The sequence below is a fragment of the Astatotilapia calliptera genome, chromosome 11, assembly GCF_964374335.1.
Source record: "Astatotilapia calliptera chromosome 11, fAstCal68.1, whole genome shotgun sequence".
NCBI classification, from domain to species: Eukaryota; Metazoa; Chordata; class Actinopteri; order Cichliformes; family Cichlidae; genus Astatotilapia; species Astatotilapia calliptera.
Window position 1 is genome coordinate 3,169,994 of NC_137432.1, and position 23,825 is coordinate 3,193,818.

Sequence of the window (23,825 nt, forward strand, 5' to 3'; positions counted from 1 at the left end):
ACAAAGTAAAGCTAGTTTTCAGCTGCGAGCCCGACATGAACCCGACGTATCAGCCAGAGGTCCCCATACTACGGTTCGGAGCCGCGGACCTGTTTTATATACGCGCTGAATAGTTTCTATACGAGATCGCTGCAAAAAGTGCAGCCTTACCTAATGTCCACCTACTGTTACTCATTTATATTAAGATTTAAACATCTAGTTGGTGTTGGTGTGGAGAGTAACCTTCAGTAATACTAATAGATCACACAGCAATAGTACATTCATGTAGCTGTAAAAAGCATGATAATATGTTAAGTAATCCAAAGTATTCAGAATACGTTACTCTTGTTGAGTAACGTAACGGAATACGTTACAAAATACATTTTAGGGCATGTAATCTGTAATCTGTAGTCTCTCAAAGTATAATAGGGCTGTGCGATATGTCCAAAACCTCATATCCCGATATGAGACATCTATCGTCTGATAACGATATAAATCACAAAAATGTAACATTTTCTGTAAACTCTGTGAATCTCGGGCAGCTCGACCTGCGTGAAGTGTTTCCAGCTGTGCGTCATGTAGCTGAGTCGAGTTTTAACCGATGCATGAAACGATACATTTTTAGACATAAGTTGTAACGGCGCCGTTTCTTTGTGAGTATTTATTACACGGCGTGCTGCGGGGGAAAGCCTGTTCTAACGTTTGAGTCTAAGCTTTATTTTTTAGCACCTGGCGGCTCTTTTTTACTTTTCATCTGTAAATAATCTGCTCTTTCACGTGATTCGGTTTATTTTGAAAAGTCTCAGCAGGATCTTGAGCTTTATTGTGAAAGGTTTATGTGGAACATAAACATGCGGACACGCGATGGTGTTACCGTCGTTGTTGCTAACCACAACACATAAAAAACAGGCGCTTGTCCGTCCGTGGTGTGGTTATATTAAATATAAGAGAAAGAGAGAACTTTAAGAAATTAATAATAACTACAGTGACATCAGAACCATGAACAAATATTGCCGTAAACAGTTTATTTTGCGACACCACGAAACAAACAATGTGTAAAAAAGCTGAAGCGTAAAATGAAACGATAGACGTTTTTATATCGTCATCCGATATATATCGTTATATGGAACAGCCCTACAGTATAACATTTCATTTATGCAAATCATTGCATTTTGTTTTTATTGACATTTTAAACAGCACTGGCTTTGCATCATGGGGGGGGGGGGATTCCCATGATCCACTCCTATGGGTTTCTTTTTACTGGTATTTTTATAGTGCCTATCAACTCTTAGCTGTGCATGCTTCACTACAAGCCTCATTAGTGCCTTCTATGAAGCAGTCATGAAGCCATTCAGTTCTTAAGTTGTTATTTATTTAAGAACTTTCTATCTCTAATGGATGCATTGGGGTTCGGTATTTTGCCCAAGGACTTTTTGACATAATGACAGTAAATGGCCTGCATGGCCTGCATGGCCTGCATTTGTATAGCGCTTTTCTAGTCCATAGGACCCCAAAGCGCTTTACACTACATTCAGTCATTCACCCATCCACACACACATTCACACACTGGCGATGGCAGCTACATTGTAGCCACAGCTGCCCTGGGGCGCACTGACAGAGGCGAGGCTGCCGGACACAGGCGCCACCGGGCCCTCTGACCACCACCAGTAGGCAAACAAGGTTAGTATCTTGCCCAAGGATATTTGGCATGCAGCCAGGAGGCAGCCTGGGATCGAACCACCGACCTTCTGATTAGTGGCTGACCTGCTCTGCCACCTGAGCTACAGCCACCCCCAGTAAGACAGTAAGAGCTGACCTCCGACCTCCAAGCCACATATTTCCATCGTTCCTCTTTATTTTGTATTCTGTTGCTGGGCTAACACACAGAGGCAAACACCATTCACACTGGTTGTCAAATGGTGCTATATAAAAAAACTGAAGTGAACTAGAGGTTAAGTCAGTGGTTCCCAAACCTTTTTTGCTAGGCCCCCTTTTGTTTTACAAGAAAAATGTTCTTGTGCAGGTGAAGCCAAAGGGAAGATTCGCTTCATCATATTTTCTAGTCTTTGGCTTGGAAGGAAGTTGGTTTGGAAACATATTTGGCGATGCTTCATCTCCTGCTTTGCGTTTGTGTGGGAGCCCCGTCAAAAACCTGTCCATGATGCTAGCAGTGTCCAAGCATTTTACACAACCTAATGCGTTTTTTTAATTTTCATACCGTGCCCCCCCTGCAATGGCTCTGCGCCCACCCTAGGGGGCGGGCCCCACACTTTGGGAACCTCTGGGTTAAGCGATTAAATGATCATTTAAATGTAGGCAATGCTGTTACATAAAGTGAGTTTTCATGTTTATTTTGGAACAGTAATAAGATCCTCTCAGCTCAGAAAACCAAATTAAGAAATCTATCAAAACAGATCACCATTTGCTGACAGTGGCAGCAGAGCACATCTGTCAAATCTGCAGGGAAACATGACTGCATCTCGTAGCTTCCTGTAACTTCACTGTGGGGAGTATTTTACAAGCCCATACTCATGTTTAGCAGAGGAAACAACGAAACATTTCCCCCAGCCACACTAACTGTGGCTGTGATATCCTTAAATACAGAAGAGATCTCTGCTAAATGCAAGGAGAAGCAGCCCTCAGGCAACCACAGCTATGTAGTTTGGGAAATATTACATGAAGATTATACTAAATTTCTCAGACTGCAGGAGGAAGAACCTGTTACATAAGCAGGGAGCTGACTGGCTAATTCATATAAAAGTTTTTTTTAACGTTATACTGATGATCATCTTGAGGATAATTATAAGCCTTCTGGAAGGAAGAGAGTGACGTTATTAAGCTCACATAACTTCAGTTAGGTTCTTTTAGTTATTTCAGTCTGACAGCTCTATTTTGGTTTGGTACAGTTAGTTTAATACACATTTATGTACATGATCATTAGAAGTCAAAGCAAGAATCAGGCTGCAGGAACTCTTGTTTTTTTTATCTATGGGGTGGAAAAGTGACATCTTATAAGCGGCCACCTCAGCTAGGCTTATGCACTTGAATTGTGAGAGGTAAGAAAACAGAATTCAGTTTACTGAATCTGCAGTCTACTGACATCTAGTGGTGACATTTTACGCACTGTAACTTTAAGAATCTCTGGATCTTATTCACGAGTGATGAGAAGCTAGTAGAGAGGTGTTGCATCAGCACGTGTAGCGTTCAGATAGCTGCTCTGCTATGTGTTGGTACAGGGCATTGAAGATGATAACAGTGGGTGGATTATATTCTTAAACTTAGTTACAGTGCTTTCAGAAAGACATCTACTGTGATAAAGTCTACTCTCCACCGCTGTGTAATCAATTATTGTAAAAGTAAATGTTATCAGAAAATGATCTGAGATGATCTGGGATCGAACCACCGACCTTCTGATTAGTGGCTGACCTGCTCTGCCACCTGAGCTACAGCCACAGTACAATGTTGCTGTTGAGGGGTTGCTGTGGATAGTGCTGGAGGGCAGGGCTGTGTTGATCTGAGACTGTAGACATTAAAAAGTCCACAGGAGAGATGGTAGCTGATTAAACAAGTGTCATGAGATAATAACAAAATGCAAAGATTGGTGACAGCGCTTGGAACCATAAGGACACAAAAAACTGTGAGAAATAATTTAGGCTCTGCCTGTGAATCACTCTTTGCTTCTCTTCTTCCTTCCATCCCATCATTTCATATATCACTCTCCACTTGCTGTCTATCTGAGAACAAGGCACAACTTGCTATTGCAATAAACTATAATCTAATTATCCACACCTAACAACTCTTGCACTTAATCTATAATAAAATGATGACAGAAAAATGTTATAGCACTGCCTTTAGTAGCCTCACACAGCTCCTGCTGTTTCCTCCTCATGTCCTTACCAGCCATGTCTGGACAATGTTATATCATGAGTAATATATTTTTTAAAAATCCATCTAAATAAAACACACACATGCACGCACAGGGACATTTTAGACCTTCTTCAGAATACTGTATATACTATGGGCATCATGGTGCTGATCCAGAATCCTTACATTATTATTTATTACTAGAGCTACAATAATAAAGCAATGAGGAGGGGGAAGAAATAAATATGAAATAATGTGTTTATGATGATTCCATTTGTTTCACTATCCACTCTGTGCAGGGCAAAGCTTATTACATGTTTAAACTGTAGAGATACAATAATTTTACTGCTGTAAAATCCACATTTTGTCTTATTTAAAATATAAATCTAATATAATCTGCTTCTTAAAGTATGTTCTTTAAAATACAGAGTGTGTTTTTTAAAATATTATAATAATGCATAATTATGTGGACATGCATATTAGATGGTTTTTTAGTGAAATATAATCCCTCCAGAAAGGCAGGAAAAGCCCGGAAACTTCCTTTAAAACTAAATATGTTCCCTGAAACGGTGACAGAGCTACAGACCCATGACAGCCTTACACAGGTAGCCAGCAGCTGTGACCAGCACTACCTGTGCAGTTAATAAAAGGACAGGTAATGTTTGTCGCGCTGTTGCACACACAGCACGCTCGTTTGTTTCAGTTCGTCAGTTGCAACAAGACAGCTTACCAACGTGTACGTAATAAGCTGATACTCCTGGGTGCTACACACTACAGTGTACGCTGTACACCTACTTACTGGTTTTGTCGCATCAGTCTGTGTCTCTGAGTTAACTTGTGTTTCTCCTGCAGCTCCGGACCGCTAAAAATGCGCGTGCTCTTTGTGAGCTCGTTCCAGGCTCGTAACCAGCGCGTTCTGCCGTCAAGGGCGATCATTGGTTAAATGTGATCATGTGACTGATGCAAGCCAGATCCTTTTATTTAGCAAAACTGTGATTAATAGTTAAATATTATTGCTGAGGGGCACAGACAGGACTCCGCACGCACACACACATAAAAAAATAAATAAATTATTTTTAAAAAAGTTGCCTCAACAAAAGGGCACTTTGGGCACTCATCGGGAAAGGGGCGGGTGCTCAAGCCCCTCTAGCCCCCCCCTCTGCACGTGCTTGCAGACAGTAGAATGATCCGGTACGGTAAGTTGGCTGCTAAGTTGTCAAAAGGTGTTAGGCAGTGAGCGTGCTTTGTCAGTGTCACAGTCAGAGCCACTCCTTAGTCATTATATCTGCTGTCAAAACACCGAGACGGCTGATTAGTCCAAGATTAGTTCATTACCAGGCCTCTGGAGAACTTCAAGACATGTTGAGGAGGTGATTTAGCCATTTAGATCAGCTGTGTTGGATCAAGGACACATCTAAAACCTGCAGGACACCGGCCTGCGAGGCCTGGAGTTGGACACCCTTGTTCTTAGTAGACCCATCCCATTTCTGGGCAGGCAGCCTTTTGGATTTGTCCTTGATCCAACACAGCTGATCTAAATGGCTAAATCACCTCCTCAACATGTCTTGAAGTTCTCCAGAGGCCTGGTAATGAACTAATCTTTTGACTCAGGAGTGCTGACCCAGGGTGAGATCTAAAACCTGCAGGACACCGGCCCTTGAGGCCTGGAGTTGGACACCCCTGACTTAGACCCTTCATAACTGCTTGTTCTTCTTATCTAGGGGAATTTTGCATTCAGCTACAGCATACTTTCAAATGCTAGTATATGTTGTAAAGGCAATAAAGGAAGTCCTACCATTGTATGTCACTCTGGGTTTAGTTAAACACAACACAAGGTGAAGATCCATCTCATCTGAGGCCAAAAACTTGGAGCACACAGGGCACTTGAAGCCTGGAAGAGAGAAAGACACCAGCAGTGAGTAAAACATGGAAGGTGGAAGATGAGAAAAAACGAATGTGCAACAGCATTAAAGTGGCAAACACTGAGTCTTTTCTTCTCTCCTCACTCAGCACAAGTTGGTGATGTGTTGTTGCATTTCATTTCCACTTTGCCCAGTGCTGTGAAAGAGACTGCGAACACTCTTTTTCTGCCCAGACTGGGTAGAATGCATTGCTACAGCCAGTTCTTGACTTTACTGCAAAGAAACCTGCACTAGCAGAAGATTTCACCTAATAACGCATCACCAGACACGTTTCTGCACTAGATGACCAGTGTGTTAGAGCACACTGTGATGGTCGGTGCACCTGATTATTAAAGAGGGGGTTGTAATCTTTCAGCAGTCACATATAGTTTCATACATTTGATTTATTTCTGTGCACAGACTGCTAGTTTTCATTACATCACTGCTCCCACCCAGGATTTAGTCCAACCTAAATTATTGCACAGACATACAGACATCACTGTTAGACTTTTACAGATATTTAAAGGCCATCCTTTACAAACACAGTAATAATACTGAGTTGTGGGAGTGACCTGTTTTTTTCTTGTTATTGCTTTTCAGTTGCGGTACCAGAATGCTGCAGCATCATATTGTGGATGTATGAGTGCTGTTTATCTTTCTCTGAAAACAGAAACAAAGGTTTGATAAGACTGAAGTTTCCTGGCGCGAACACTAAAGCGGTAAGCTGAGAGGAACAGAAATGCTATTTAGAGCTCAGGAGAAAAGCACAGTTACTGTAGGTGATAACTCAACAGATAAATGAGTCGCAAGAGCCACACATGTATTTCAGTAATAACCCCCACTTAATAATAATAATAATAATCATAATATTGATGGAACAAAACACTATTTGAAATAGCGAGGCCAATTGTTTGTTTGAGCCATGCACCGAAGACATTTGAGTGTGAGATTAAAGGATGTACACGAGGAAAGAGTTGCTTTGCGTCACTTTGTGTGATTGGGTGAATGAGGCATGTTGTATACAGTGCTTTGAGTAGAGTAGAAAAGCGCTTTATAAGAATCAGCCCATTTACGATACAAGATTGTTTAATTATTAAGTAGCCCTAAATATCTATTCTCAGTTTAAACTGTGGCTTTCACATGTGACGACGGCATTTGTAATTTGTAAAAAAAGGGCAGCAAGGTGAGAGAAAAGCTAAAGCTGTGCTGGACTTGCAGCCCTGCTCTGTTTCCCCCAGTGTGAATGTAACACCAACGGAAGTTCAACTGAAGATTGGCTAAACTTCTGTGTAATATCACATGGCACCATGAGATAAGATGGTGCAGAATCAAAGAAATGTTTCTTTATCCATGAAAGTGGTTACATGGTGACTTGGCAAAAAGCCAAAGGCCAATTAGGAAATATATATAATTCCCCTCTTGCCCTCTTCAAGCTCGGGTCCTCTACCAGAGGCCTGGGAGTTTGGGGGTCCTGCGCAGTATCTTAGCTGTTCCTAGGACTGCGCTCTTCTGGACAGAGATCTCACATGTTATTCCAGGGATCTGCTGAAGCCACTCGCCCAGCCTGAGGGTCACTACCCCGAGTTCTCCGATTACCACGGGGACCACTGTCACCTTCATCCTCCACATCTTCTCGGGTTCTTCTGTCAGCCCTTGGTATACAGGACTTTCCTAACTCTCTGCAGGTATTTGGTGGTTGCAGCTTTCCTAGCAGCCTGTTCGTGGTTCCCATTTGCCTGTGGGATTCCCAGGTACTTGTAGCTGTCCTCAGTGTCTGCAATGTTGCCTTCTGGTAGTTCGATCCCCACACTTCTGCCTACCTTTCCTCGCTTTGTTACCATCCAACTACACTTCTCCAGTGTGAATGACATCCAATGCCATTGCTGTAGGTCCTAGTGGTGTGCATGCGGGAATCAATGTCTCGGGTATGGGCAGCTTGCAGGTTCCCTTAGTACTGCCTTGCTCTTGGCCTCTAGTCTCCTTCTCCGTGGGGGGTACTCCTCCTTGTGGCTGTTCATCTTGTAGCCATTCATCACTGCTGCCATAGTGTAGATCAGCTGATTAGTCTCAGTGATGGTCGCAGTAAGGATTGTCCGTGATGCTGCATTCACATCTTCTAGTAGACCTTCAGAGAGTACGTCACGTAGCCTTGGTAATTGGCTACGGAGGGTCCAGGCTTCCAGCTTCGCCATGAGCCTATCTTTCAGTACTTGGGACTTGGTACCCAATCTCGAGTGGGGGTGATATTATCACTCCCCCTAACCTGATGTCCTTGCTCCCCCTTGCTGTAGCATTTGTGTTGCCCCTCAATGATCTGAATGTTGGAACACAGTGTTTTGCGGTCGGTCTCTGGGCACAGAGGATTCCAGAGTTGATGGGATTATTTTTATGTGGTGTATACAAATGCCAGGTGACTTCTGCTGCAATCAAACTTCCCCTCTGGGACAAATAAATGTCATTTATGTGCAATATGTGAACTGTATAGCAGTGACAGCAGTGTTTACACACAGACAGCCATGGATTCAATCACTAAATGTATTAATAAATGATTAATCAGAGACAGTTGGAGGCAGATAATTACATAAATTATGCTGCATACTGTACATCACACTCCCCACATCCAGTAATTATCCCTTTGTTCCGACGTCCATCACAATCTTGCTGTCACAATCTCAGCGGAGACAGCAAATTCTGCAGTTTCCTGTCACATTGCAGATTTCCTCCTCCACTATCCATCAGCAGTTCTGCAGCAGGGGGCAGAGTGTGACATATCACAGCCAGGTGTGTGTGTGTTTGGAGCTTCCTACAATGTTAAAATCTGTGCAAAGGATAAATGGATTAAGGCAGGCAAAAAAGAACACTGTTTGCCTGACCTCACAACACATGCACAGTGTCATCTTTTAAGACCTGCTGGCCATATGCTGACAATTAGGCATGTACAGTCTAGGTGTGTCTATCTGAAATGGAGAAATGCGGATGGATCCAGCTCTGCACGGCTCCACCGCTCATTCTGAAAAATGCTCAAAGCCCGAGCTGAGCCCTCCCTGTGAGGCTGCGATGACTCATCCGCTACTCTATATGGGCTGCTCTCTCCACTACATTAAATTGCTGCACATGTCCTCGTGCGTGTCTTTCTGAGGTCATACCTGCTGTTGGTCGCATTAAAACTCTCAAACAATATGCCTCCTAGTATGAGGCGCACACACTGAAATAATGACATGAGTGTTATTTATAACCCCGTCTGATCTGCATCTTTTACTTTCCTGTAAAGTGCTGCAGTCAACAAAGTCACATGATGTGAAACATCTGTTTCCTCCAGATAGGAAGTTTGAAATTTCTGAATTCCCCAAAACAAACCAGAAGAGAAGTAGAATTTACATATATATATGTATATATGAAAAATCATCATCATCAAAGGGTGTAAAACAGCTCTAACACGTTGTTTCTGCATGCTGCTCCTGCTTAAAGCCACAGTACAACACTGCTGTAATACGGATGCCTGTAAATGTTAGTTTGTATGCTTTTTTCTTTCACTATCGTACGATATGTTTGGGGAAACTGTTCGACTGCTTTCTCTGATGAAACCCTCAAACTTCAGCTACTTTTCCTCTTTAGTTCAAATAAGACTGGATGACTTTGATCTTGAACACCCCCCCCCCCCCCCCACCCACCCACCCACTGTGAAATATTTTACAGTGGACCCATTAGGCTTTACCTTTTTTGTTACTTTCACAGAGGTGGATGTTCATATTAAACATGGCAACATTTCAAATAATAAAGCCAGTGTACAATAATCCCTGTGAGCTCAGGCTTCACTGTTTTTTCTACTCTTGACTCTCTGTGATGTCAGAGAGAGGATAGCCTTAATCAGCTTTGTGTATCTTCTGTTATAAAGTCCTGATCTGTTACTAGTGTTTATTTAAAAGGTTGCATTTGTCACTGTGAGGAAGCTGCTTTATATTTAAGGCAACATCAGGCTTGACAGAAAAAATGCTCAAATAACTTTAAATAAATCCACCCAAGAGTCTTTATTTTCTGAATTTGTGCATTTACCTTATTGACTTAATAGATTTGCTCTTGTGTTATCACAGCTCAGTGTTTCTCCTGTAGCTGCTCTCCCTCATGTATGTGAGGTGAAATATGCCAGGTGAGGTCAAAAACCGACCAAATGTTAAGTTACACTGGCTGCAGTTAAGGTGTTGTCAGAGCTTTGCAGTTGTGTCATTTGACTTGACCACAAACATACAGTGGCTTGCAAAAGTATTGGGCCCCCTTGAACTTTCCCACATTTTGTCTCATTACAGCCACAAACATGAATCAATGTTATTGGAATTCCGCGTGAAAGACCAGCACAAAGTGGTGCACACGTGAGAAGTGGAACGAAAATCAGACATGATTCCAAACATTTTTTACAAATAAATAACTGCAAAGTGGGGTGTGTGTAATTATTCAGCCCCCTGAGTCAATACCTTTTGCTGCAGTTCCAGCTGCCAGTCTTTTAGGGTCTGTCTCTACCAGCTTTGCACATCTACAGACTGTAGATGTGCAAATCTTTGCCCATTCTTCTTTGCAAATCAGCTCCAGCTCAGTCAGATTAGATGGACAGCGTTTGTGAACAGCCGTTTTCAGATCTTGCCACAGATTCTCGATTGGATTTAGATCTGGACTTTGACTGGGCCATTCTAACACATGGATGTGTTTTGTTTTAAACCATCCCATTGTTTCCTGGCTTTATGTTTAGGGTCGTTGTCCTGCTGGAAGGTGAACCTCCGCCCCAGTCTCAAGTCTTTCGCAGACTCCAAGAGGTTTTCTTCCAAGACTGCCCTGTATTTGGCTCCATCCATCTTCCCATCAACTCTGACCAGCTTCCCTGTCCCTGCTGAAGAGAAGCACCTCCAGAGCACGATGCTGCCACCACCATATCTGACAGTGGGGATGGTGTGTTCAGAGTGATGTGCAGTGTTAGTTTTCCACACATAGCGTTTTGGTCTCATCTGACCAGAGCAGCTTCTTCCACATGTTTGCTGTGTCCCCCACATGGCTTGTGGCAAACTGCAAACGGGACTTCTTCTGGTTTTCTGTTAACAATGGCTTTCTTCTTGCCACTCTTCCATAAAGGCCAACTTTGTGCAGTGCACGACTAATAGTTGTCCTATGGACAGATTCCCCCACCTGAGCTGTAGATCTCTGCAGCTCATCCAGAGTCACCATGGGCCTCTTGGCTGCATTTCTGATCAGCGCTCTCCTTGTTCGGCCTGAGAGTTTAGGTGGACGGCCTTGTCTTGGTAGGTTTACAGTTGTGCCATACTCCTTCCATTTCTGAATGATGGCTTGAACAGTGCTCCGTGGGATGTTCAAGGCTTGGGAAATCTTTTTGTAGCCTAAGCCTGCTTTAAATTTCTCAGTAACTTCATCCCTGACCTGTCTGCTGTGTTCTTTGGACTTCATGGTGTTGTTGCTCCCAATGTTCTCTGAGACAACCTCTGAGGCCGTCACAGAGCAGCTATATTTGTACTGACATTAGATTACACACAGGTGCACCGTTTAGTCATTAGCACTCATCAGGCAACGTCTATGTGCAACTGACTGCACTCAGACTAAAGAGGGCTGAATAATTACGCACACCCCACTTTGCAGTTATTTATTTGTAAAAAATGTTTGGAATCATGTCTGATTTTCGTTCCACTTCTCACGTGTGCACCACTTTGTGTTGGTCTTTCATGTGGAATTCCAATAACATTGATTCATGTTTGTGGCTGTAATGAGACAAAATGTGGGAAAGTTCAAGGGGACCGAATACTTTTGCAAGGCGCTGTATAAAGTAAAAGCTGTTATTTTCTGCTGATCCTTATCTATTAGCTTCCTTCCCACTAACAACTGCCGTGTGACATTATGGTGGGCATTCCAGCTGTGACCCCTGAAGCTGTTGTTTTGTTTGTTGGCACAGGCCAATCAAAAAACTAAGTTTTAAGGGGAGAGAAGCTCAAACTGCTTTTTTGAGGCAGGGAATGAATTCTGCGGTTTTATTACTGTACGTGGAAATGAACTGTCTCCTTTTATTATTTCATTATATGGACAATGCTCCTGTGGACACATTTGCAAAGAGGACATGTAAAGGCATATAACGCTACCTATGATACAACTTTCAAACTTTTATGTGCATGTATATTTGTCCAACTAACCATCTAGCACTGCACGGCTCTCTTAAGCTCACCTGCCAAAGTCTTTCAATCAGGTTGAGGTCTGGCCTTTGACTGAGCCACTGTAACATCTTGATACCGTAGCTTGTTTGTGGATCACTGTCCTGCTGCCTAACCCAGTTTGGTCAAGCTTTAGCTTTTGGACAGATGGCCTCACATTTGGGTCTAGAAAAGTTTGGCATACAGTTGATGGTCAACTCACTGACTGCAAGTTGCCCAGGTCATAAATCCTTACCCCTGCACCACCATGGTGTACACCTGGTATGAGGGCTTTGTGTTGTTTGTTGTCTCTAATTGTGACGCTCTGCCTTATAACCAAATAGCTCAACACATAAAACTCATTGGTATAAAAAGATAAAAATATGAAATTGGGGTAATGACATTCATAGCATCCTTTCTTAGATCACCATATGTAAATATGAGCACTGGAAGTATCCTTGGGCAAGATGCTCTCTCATCCTCTCTCCAAGTTTTCTCTCAATCTTTTTCTCCAATGCATCCATCAGAGTATGAATGTGTATGAAGGTTAGCTAGAAAGGGCTTAAACAGAAAAATGAGGTAAGCTTAATAAACAGCTTTGGGTGCTCAGGTAGAGTAGGACCATATCTATGTATTTTTTTACCCAGCATCTGAGCTGACAACTGTATACAAATATCTGTAATGGTCAACAGGTTAGCCTTTTTCACTGAAATAGTTATGAGTCTCATGGTATAAAAGAAAAGGTTAAATGGCAACAAAAGTCGCAGGCTCCTGCGCTTCATAATAAAGACATAAATGGTATCTAGTGACAGAGTTTTATTTGCAGAAACACAAAAAGAATCTGCTTTCCTGACGCACATAAAGGTAAATAAATGTAAAATAAAGGGCAACCTCTTTTACTTCACCATTCTCTGGGCTCACTGACACACCTACAAGAATAAAGCAAACAGGACTGATATTAATTAGCCTGTTAACCTGCTTAAATATTTTCAGGACACACCACTGTAAATAATGTATTTATATTTGTAAATGTCCACATTTGGTGTTCAGTGAATTAAAATTAGCAGGTTGAAAAGGGCTAAAAGCAGTATGTTAAAATGCATCAGATAAAACTGGGTTTGTGCCTTACTCACGTCGTCCTTGCTGGTTTTAGTTGCCACTACATGAGCTCACCTCATGTCATATCATTTGGAGAAGGACCTGCTCTAGCTGTTTCTCACATTTTGTGTGTTTCTTGGTGTTAGGTTGTGTGAATTTGATGAATACAGTGTTACAGATGACACTAGCTCATTGTTTTTAACAACTGTTAGTTTTGCTGTGCTCACCGTTCTTTTGATAGAAATTTGTTAACAGCCAACTTCCCTCAGTTGCTTTATTTCATATGATTTTGCTTTCTTAGAGAAAGACATGAGTCACAGTGCACATCAGCATGTCGGCTAGAATAAATTCATAACACCTAAACGCCAGTCCAGCTCCGGATGGACTAAACCAACCTGGGTAAAAATGAGTGTCTCCACTACTTCTTGGAATTAAAGTTCATTTACACGACTGATTTATTGCGGAAACTTCATTATGACACTAATTACTTTGAAATGAAAAATGAAAACAAACCCAAATTTTTCATTCTAGGCTTGCAAGGGCCCTTCCCACCATTGGGGCCCCGGGTAATCAGTTCCACTTTTGTCGCCACTTTAATGTTACAAAGGTTAATGTTATGAGGGCTTGTGGTGAGTGAGGGAGCAGACTGGACTGAAGTCCAAAGACTACCATGAAAAGCTGCGAGCCAGCAGCTTCTTGGCTACAGACTCAAAACTTCACGCACTGTTACCCAGAATGCTTCACACTTTTGACTATATAAGCACCATATCTTTGTTCCCATCTAATCTGCTGTTTGGAGAGCATCCCTGAGCCCTGTGTTCATTACCCACTGTCCTTAACTCGGCTCTCCTGTAGTCCCTGTGTCAGCACATCTTGCACACCATGCTATTAAAAGGGATTTATGAATCGGCATTTTATTGATCACTTCACTGATTGTCCAACCGGTGTGGCTGCACTTCAGTAGCCCAGCTCATTGTACACAAACGCCTTCCATGAATCCATCAGCATATGCATGAACACCACTGCTCACAGTCCTTTTAATATTAACGTCAGGTTTTCCAGAGCTAGGCAGATTCTTAAGCTGAGAACTGGCAGGGATAAGAAACTGGTAATCAATCATGACCAAGTAAATCCCCTTTGTCTTTTTTCACTGCTCTTCTTTGCCACCTGAACTGACAGTTTGGGGAATGAGGCCAGCATACAGATTCATAAATACATAGAACCTAAGGCTCGTGAACCAAGGCCAGAGAAAAGGTCTGCACTCGATAGTTTGATTTGGATCCACTGAGGTGTTGTACACAGGCAAGATTACAAAAATGGTTTGTTTAAACACTTATGGGCCCGGCTGTACAACACAGAGACCGCTCTCTAACATCACTCTGTGATCACAAGCAGCCTGAATTCCACAGAGATTACAAACTTTAAATTAGCTTTTTTTTTTGATTTTTGCTTTTTATGGACACAGTTGCAAAACTGTTTGACTGCACCATGAATTTTGGTGATTTAACTTGCACAGAAAGTGCATTTCAAGGAACGAGCAGCAATTACAAAAACAAAAAGGAAGGAAACAATATTAGCCTTGTGAGCTCCTTCATGCTGTTAACATTAATACGGATCTAGTTGCACTGACATATGATAATCACCTGCTGTTTTGCCCATCTCCTCATTGCAGTAACCATCCTCAGTAATGGAAACATACTTGACTGAAATAATACTTCTGCATGAATCAATAATGAAATAACTGAATGAGGAACTTACGCCGGCTCCAAGTAACAAAGTAGCTACAGGCAGTCTGCATAAGACAGGCTTTGATTCTCTCTTGGCCAACAAATACTCAGATCGTTTGAAACCTTGGGTTTATGTCTGTGGAAGTTCTCAGTCATCCAGGTCATGATAGTATAAGCGCTTGGAAAGAAGACATTTCATCTTTCATCCCAGCAGCTTTTTCCGTTCTAAAACCAAATGGTGGAGAGTCCCTGTTATATAAGGGAACTGTCCTTAACAGGGTCATTAACCCATATTGATCATGTACCACCTGCACCAGGGTCATCGATCACCTGAGAGGTGAAATGTCTTGAAGAAAATACAGTCGTTCCTTAGACTTCGGGGTTTAGGTATTTAAAACATGCAGAACACTAAAAATAAATTGATGTGATCGGGGAGTCTAAATGTTTCAAAGTATGTAAGTGGATCTAGATAAAATGCAAGGGAGTCCTCCTGAGACAGAAAGCTGTGAGGGAGCAGAGCTGTACTGATGCTGGACACCACTGAGGGTCATTCTTTTGATAGTTGGGCTGAAGAATTGTTGACCCATTGATGTATATATAGTTCATGTTACTGGCACTTTCACTCCAAGGCAGAGGGTAAAAAAGGAAGTGACTGGAATAAAAAGAATATAGAGAAGAGTGGGCAGGAGAGAGCAGCAACAACAGGGGTATAAATAAACATGCTTGCTGAGGAAAGAGCTGGATGTAGTGGAGACGATGCGAGGCAGTGCTCCTGTCTAACGCAGCACTGCCTTCTTGTTACGTCAGCCTGAGTCTTTCTGTCCTCCCCTCAGTAAATATTAGTATCACACGCAAACACAGAGCACGAGGAGGACTTGGCGTCGGGTCACCGTGTAAAACCGTGGTCAGGTTCTTTTTGCTCAACTATTGTTGACTTGATTTGGCTAGCTTTGACGATAGCAAGCAAACTAGAGTTAGCCAGCTAGCTGGATTACGCTAGATGAATCTGGCAGAGTTAGTTGGTTAGTTAGAGTTAGCAGATTGAAAATGGCCAACTACGTTACCAGATCGGCCCTGGAAGTTTGGATGAACTAGCTGAGCTTTAATACCGTATGTTGTTATGTGAGATAGCTTCTGTGTTGGCTTACACGCTGCATTGAGCTAACATCAGCCAGCAGACAGACGGGTCAGAACACTGAAACTGTTGTCACAATGAAACAACTAAATAAAGTTCTCTAAACCAGGAGATTTTGTGTCATAAAGAACCATTACATGTATGTGAAACAGCAAAAAAGAAGCTCTTTAGAGGTCAGCATCGTAATAAAAGTAAGTGACTGCTTCATAGATGGAGTACTGAATGGCTGCACTTATTTCCCATCTTGTGAATACATGCAGTATTTGCGAGCACCTGAGACTGTCTTATCTGTCACAAACACACCACCACTACCATAAACCTCTGTGGGCTTTAAGGGGCTTTCCGCTGTTTCCACTTACAAGTCAAAGTGTGAGGAAAGGTTTCAGCAGGTGCTGTGTGCTGTTAATCATCTGCCCTCTGAGATCAGCAGATGGACTGCCCTCAGAATAACAGCATGAGGGGGGGTTAAAAGAACAACACAAAACCGTGGCAAACACTGTCACTTTATGCTTCACATGTGGAAGGAGTATGAGGGGAGAACCGTGTGTACTAGAAGAACAAGACGGTTAAAAGCCACTTTCATTTTCTCTGTGATTTCCCTTCACACACTATCAGATGCAGTATAGACTGTATAAATCATGAGCAGTAAGATATAAGATCATCTTCACTGTCACTGTTGCAGGAGCAACGCAAAACTGTTCAGCCACATAAATCCAAAATGTAGACCAAGTAGGGCTGCCACGATTAGTCGACTAGTCACGATTACGTCGACTATCAAAATCGTCAACGATTAATTTAATAGTCGACACGTCGTTTGAAGCTGAGAGTGTAATAACGGACTGAAACAGAAGATGGCAGCACTGCATGTACAAGGATGCCAGCTGCCGTTAAACACCAAAGAAGAAGAAACTGTGTCCCAGAATTCATAGCGCGGCCCATCGCAGCCCAGCTCAGTTTCCAACAATGGTGGCAGTTGGTTAGTTTTAATATTACTCTTATTATTCTTTCTGGGTCACAAAATAAACGTTTAACATATTATCAGGTGAGAATGTAGCTGTGTAAACCTCAAATATCTGCTCAGTTTATCAGGACACCGCATATTTTCAAAAGCGCTCCGACGTTTTCGGAGGCGTCTGCTACCCACCAGCTCGATAGTTAGCCGGGGGCTAGGCTCACTAGCGCCGTGAGAACACCGGACTCCCGGCAAATCGTTTTCAAACCCACCGCCGTCTTTCGCTATTCAGGTTAAACATGATATATGAGTCACTTAGATAACTTAAAAATGTTGTTTGGCTTTTTTCAGTGTTTTATTTGTTCCTGAGTAAATCTGTTTGTCTGAGATTAAAGTTATAGTTTTTACACAGCTGAATAAACGTCAAGCAGACAGCTGATTATCAGAAGTGTGAGAATCTACTCCGGTGTCCTGTTATATTTTAGACAGCAAGGAGCAGACGGCTGAGTTTATTAAACTCCACCGAAACAATCTGCAAATTTCATTAAAATTTAATAAACTATCATCTTGTCTTTATTTTTAGCTAGCACCTGAAACACTTAAAGCTGTAAGCTAATGATAGTTATATAAGAGCAGATGCTGCTGGTGCAATAAGCTGTACGTTTTACGTTGAATGGATGATGATCTGATTAGTCGACTAATCGCAAAAATAATCACCGACTAGTCGACTATCAAAACAATCGTTTGTGGCAGCCATAAGACCAAGAACAATATAACACAGTGCAAAGTGGAGTCGGTGGAGTGTACACTACCTGCTCTACTACAGTCACAATGTTCCCAGGTCCACCACGGATATGTTTCTGAGAAATCACTGCCACTCCAAAGAGAACTCGAAGGACAATGAACCTCTGATTTGCATTTATCGAGTAGCCAGAAACGTCACCCTAAGTTAACATTCAGTATTTAGAGGACTATGCATCAGCTTAGAGATTACAGGTTGTTCAACTACTCAAGGTGAAAGGACAACACTGTGAAGCAGTACACCCATATCAACGATCTTCAGTGAAACACTCGTACCAGTATTATAAATATATTCCTCTAATCTATCCACACTGCACAGCTGTGCACAGATGTGGCAGTTTCACACACATGTTGCATATTTCTCCTGTTTGTACAATAAAATCTATTTTCCACGTGTTGGACTTTAAAGTTAAATGTGTGGTTCTTTTATGTGTGTTTAATAAAGGCTGGCAAACACTGCAAATACTCTAAGCTCTGGAACCGTGGATGGTTGTGCTGACAGAATAGGCTGTTAATGACAACGAAACAAGTTTTATTCCATGTTGAACCATAGCCTTGATTAATGTGATTAGTCACCTGAGTTTATTTATTATTAAATATTAACATGGCTGCTGTAAAACAGATCTAGTGGCTGGTCACAGATGTACTGCTGACATGCAGTGATATGAAAACGTTTCTTTGCTTTACTGAAGGAAAAAGTTGAATTTACTTGGGTCGTAGACTATGGATCATGAAAATGAAACAAACAAACAAAGACATTACTACTCTGGTCAATCTGTGATAATATTGCAGGTTGATAACACAGCAGAGACATCAAATATATTATCCTGGTTGAAGAATAAACCTATTCTTAGTGAAACAATAAGTCCGATTATTAAGGTCATCACTTTATAGTTAAATAGATGACAAAGTAAATGATTCTGTTTGTCAAAGACTCCACTGTGAAATAACAGGGCATAGGGTTACATTCATCATAACAGTTTCCTTTCAGTTTCTCTTTATGTGCAGTTTGCCTCTCTGAGTAAAATAAAACAAAGAGTCTGTGTGCATGATGCGACTCAAATGTGGCTGTTCTGGGGTTTTTGGCCTTTAAGTGCTCGTCTTCATGCAGCAGGAGGTACGTTGAGGCACAATGGGCAGAGATTGCAGGATCGGCACCTGTCCAGCTGACACCTGCCTATTTATCGAATAAGATGGCGAGGAGGTGCAGAATCTCTGCAGGAAGAAGAGGCTCGGACATTTACAAAATATACTGATGTGGGGTTTGGTCACGCTACCATGCTGCTGTGGAAAAAAATGTCTTGCTATTGCAAATGTTTGAAGATTTCAAGAAAAGTTAACCTGCCTAAGCTGAATGACAGAATGAGGCGTGTTTTCTGAAACTCTTTGTGTGTTCAAGCAGAGCAGCAAGTCCTCTGCCCGTTACAGTGTGACTAGAATCATTGGAAAGTGTTCTGAATGGTGGAGACGTTTACACCCAAACTACAAAAATGTTACAAGTTTGTTCAGGAGAAACTGAGTAACATAGCTCTTTATCCCACTGTGGTTGCTCTTTCTAGGTACAAAGTTCTTCATGTAGGCCAGCTTTAAACACCGAGCGGTTAGCAGCTGCTAATCCCAGTGACTAAAGTATTTCCAGCATTTCTAACTAGAGAATTTAGGAAAGGCAATACATTGCTCCAAAGTACCCCAGCTCTGCAGCCAGAACTATGCTGTATTTGGAGATATTTAAATATTTTCAGTCAGGTAATGAGTTTTGCTGTTCAACACAACCAAATGCCAGGATGCAAATAGTCACTGAAACGTATAAAAAAAGCAGAACTCCACACAGAATTCAAGGTCGGTGAGAAATCAGCTGCGTGCAGAACAAAGGTTACAAAGTCTAATGTTAGTTTGTCCAGTAGTTCTTCACAGAGGTCACAGCTTGAAGCCAGCCAGACGAAACCTTATGTGACATCTCACAAGAATCCAGCTGCTTTCTAAGTATATGGTACTAAGCTAACGGTATAGATTTCTGGTACTATGAAACCCTTTTTGTGAACGATATGACTAACAATCAATCAAATCATGTCAATAATAATAATATGTAATTTTATATGTAATTGTAGCACAAACTTGCTCTGACTCTTCATTTTGAAGCCTTAACATTACTGTTTTGGCTTCTGCTTGATTTTTGGATCCAGAAGTTCCCATATTTACACCAGAAGGGGGGAAAGTGCCAAGTTATCAGCTAACAGTCACAAGGACAGTCCCTTCTAAAAATGAGACCGTTATGACTCTTATCATTGTGGAGATTACAAATTATACAAAATCACTGTCGGAGTCAACCACTTCAACATGAGATGATACCTTAAACTTCCAGATGTTTATTTCATCAAGGTTTCAGTTCAAGAGTCTCCTGGATAAGAGTGTGGAGAAACTCCTCGTCCTGTGGACATTTTACAGCGTAAAGGTCAGCAGGAAACCCAATCCAAGCTTCACAACACCTTTTTACAAACCTGTGGCTGACGTCACATCCATGCAGTTAATCACCAAAACACATCTGCTGCTGTATTCAGATGAAGGCGCAGATTAAGAAAGCAGGTTAAGTAGCTGATAGCTTATCTCTTCAAGGTAGATTTCTGCTAACCTGGACTGACTTGACCACAGAACTGAGCCCCTGTGATGTGTAATCATCTGAACCTTCATGCTGACATGTTAAACATTTCTCCAGAAAGACACAATATTATCAATCTCGGGAGCAGAGAGTGTGTAGGACTTAGATCACCGTGTCCTTGTGCATGAATAATGACAGCAAGGATGGAAAAAGATGACTGTCAGGGACTGGTCTGTGTCTGCAGGGGTTTCTCTGTCAGCTCCAATCTGGCTTTAGGTCTTTGCAGAAAACAGATGAGCAACAAATGGCCTGACTCTCTTTGTCATGGTGCGGCCATGAACACTGAGGCAAGTGAGGTCTGCAGTTTGGATGATGTTCTGGGGTCTTTTGTGAACCACTGTTCCATGTTTTTGGCATTTGTAGAGAACGGCTCCCACTGTGGTTCACTGGAGTCCCACAGCTTTAGAAACGACTCTGTAACCTTTTCAGTAATGAATCCTACCACTACTTCATTAGATCTGTGTAGTTTTTACATGGATCGAACCTGGTGGGAAACAATGTCTAAATCTAAGCAGGTAGTGAAAGCCACAGTTCAAAGCACACAGTACCTGATGGGAGGCAGTTCAGGGTCTCCTGGCCAAAGGGCTTATTGTCCTCTTTAGGACAACAAGACCTTCATCCCTCTGCAGCTAAAGATGTCCCAGCAAGTGCATCAGGCCACTGACAGCAAAGGAGACTTTGTGTACAACAGCAAGACAGGAGGCTTCTGTCAACACTAATCATTGCTAGTTCCCAGAATAAGAATGTGATGTCCTATTAGAGGGATTTCTTCAGGTAACCTATTTACAGACAGAGTCAGCAGCATTGTGAGTGGACATCAGCTGGATCGTAAGCACATCTGAAAATATTAAGTAAACCCGAAATGAAATGACTTCATTAGGAATCACCAAACATCAAAGAATCTTAGATTGATTGAAAGCACCTCCTCCTCACAGTCGTCACGGCAACCTCTGATTTCTGTCATGTTTAGCTTCTGTGAACTTTAACTACAAACAAATCAAAAAACAGTTTGATCACATTTTATAACCACTGATCTTACCGGTCAGAATGTGACTAAAGTGACTCTCAGTGTTGCACAGGAGCGCAGAGATACTGTGCTGTTTAACCAGGTCACACAGGGACAGATGCTGCATGTGCTGTTTGCAGTCGGGCCTGCTGTAACAATGCACCTGTTTCATTTTAGCACTTGTTGTGGATTCACAGCTACAAAGTCGTCCCTGCTCTACTTAATATCTAGAAAGACCAAAGTTTCTTCTTTAAAATGTTATAAAAATCAGCCTGTGTTGATATGCAGAGATCTGACTAATGTGTCTTGCGGTTGTTAGACCAAATTTAAAAGACAAAGTGAATCATTTATCGGAACAATGCTGCAGAGGTGAGACTGGCTCTTATAGGTTTTTGCAGACATACAAATGCACTGTCTATGCACTGTGGACAGTAGCTGGCATTTCTATTGTTGTAAAGAGACAGGTAGAGAAGCAAAGAATTTACAACCCCGTGCAATATTTAAGACCTTTGACCCCACTATAATTGCTTTTCACTGGCATACAGGAAGAAGCAGGAGAATAGCCGAGTTGGAGATGGGATATCTTTGATTGCCCACATAAAAGTCTCTCAAAGGTCCTAAAATCCAATTTCTCCACCTGGTCAAAGTCCAGTCAGTATCTGCATGAAGCTAGAGATTGGTACAATTCAGAACTGTGCCTCTCTGCTGCCAAGCATGTTATCAAACTGATTGAGAGTTATAGCCACACTATAATCAATAGGTGGCCATTTCCTTCATGAGTTTACAGCTTGCACATAGTGAGAGAAATTCTACAGATGCCTCAAACTATATAGGTACGCACTACGACTATGTCAGGATGTCTCTGGACACACTGAGTGCAACCACTTTCAGCAATAAGGTGTTTTTCTCTAATTTGATATAATGTCGAGTTCTGGACCTTTCTATGGCAGCCTTACTGCACACAAGCGAGTGCACTCCTAGTGCCAGTCCTAAGCTCGGATAAATGGGAAGGGTTGTGCCAGTAAGGGTGTAAAACAATGGCCAGTGCGGATCATAAAGAATGACATTTCAACATTGGATTGGTTTGAGCCCAGGTTTACAACAACCGCCTCTGGTGCTGTTGGTTTACAGGTTAACGATGGAAACTGTGCTACTGTTGGCAGACAGGGAAGGGATAGTGGATATACTGGCCAAAGGATACTGAAGATGCAGCTATGAGACAGGAGGAAACGAGGAGGACCACAGCAGACGTTCATGTTTGTAGTAAGAAAGGACGTGCAGAGGTTTAGTGTGACAGAAGAGGATGCTAGGGACAGAGTGAGATGAGACAGCTGAGCCGGTCTGAAGAGAACAGCCAAAAGAAGAACAAGTAGCAGCAGCCTAATGATGGCGTGGAACAACTGTCCAGGACTGCTGTAGAGATGGAGCATACCTGGTGGCTTCTTTCTCTGTCTTTGCTGCTTCAGGAACTCTTACACACAAGAAGGGAACCTGAAGCCATGCACATATAAACGCCCTCCTGTATCGAGTCTGTGTCGACCAACAATGGACCTGTGCTAAGAACAACAACAAAACTCAACACAAAAAGGAGCATTGCAAAAGTGTGTGAGCATGTATGTGTGTGTGTGTTTGGGGGTGCGTTTGTGTGACCTCCTGCTCACCAAAAGGGTCATAAAGGCAGGAAGTTTACTAAACAAGAAAACAGAAGCCTCACATAGCTGTGCCTGTAATAAAACACTACAGCCTCCCCACCATTCTACAGACTGGGGAGGGCAATAGAAACAGGAGTGTCTTTGATCATACAGTTTGAACCAAGACTTACAAATTTAAGTAACACAATGACAACATTTAACAATTTCAACCTAACAGTGGTAAAATCACACCAATAGTCACCTCAAGGCAGGTTATATTGTAAGACTCAACAATACAGAGAAAATCAGACGACCCCTACGAGCAAACACTCGGTGAAAGTGGGATGAACAGAACCAGGTTCAGGGTGGGGCAGCCGTGCTGCAATAGCTCTGACAGACAGGATAATAGTTTCTAATGATTGATAACATCAGCCTGCCAATAAATCTGTCGGGCTCTAAAAGTTAACAATGTTCATGCTCAGGATACTCAGACGAGTAAGGCTAATGCTATTAAGGTGAAGTAAAAGTCCGACAAGGTGCCCGGGCTGGTGGTGACAGAGGATGGGGGGAAACATGTTGTGGGGACAGGAGAATACACCCAATACATCAAAACAAAGACTCTGAGACATGTTAGTGAAGTGGAATAACAGGAGCTTTGTAGTTGGAGGAGAATGACAGAGGACAAAATGGGCAATGCAATCCGTGTAGGTCACAAGTAGTATCTCATATTTCACGGCTCTGTGTAGCTGAAATATGAATATTGTTATTTTTTTACTCCCATAAAACCTGCATCTGCATCAGCCCCAAAATGCCACAAACCAGCGCATTAAATGCCACTGACAGATGCTGCTGGTGTGTCAGATATCAATGTGTTCTTTGGCCGTACACAAGTAATA

The 23,825-nt window shown here is 42.2% G+C and overlaps 1 protein-coding gene across 1 annotated transcript in view; it reads right to left on the bottom strand.

Annotated features, from left to right (window-relative positions):
* Positions 1-23,825, bottom strand: part of znrf2b (zinc and ring finger 2b) — a 49,454-nt gene that overhangs the window by 12,133 nt on the left and 13,496 nt on the right. The window contains exon 2 of the mRNA XM_026183373.2: positions 5,639-5,734. Within this exon, the coding sequence (XP_026039158.2) occupies positions 5,639-5,734 (96 nt within the window). The remainder of the gene's footprint in view (positions 1-5,638; positions 5,735-23,825) is intronic.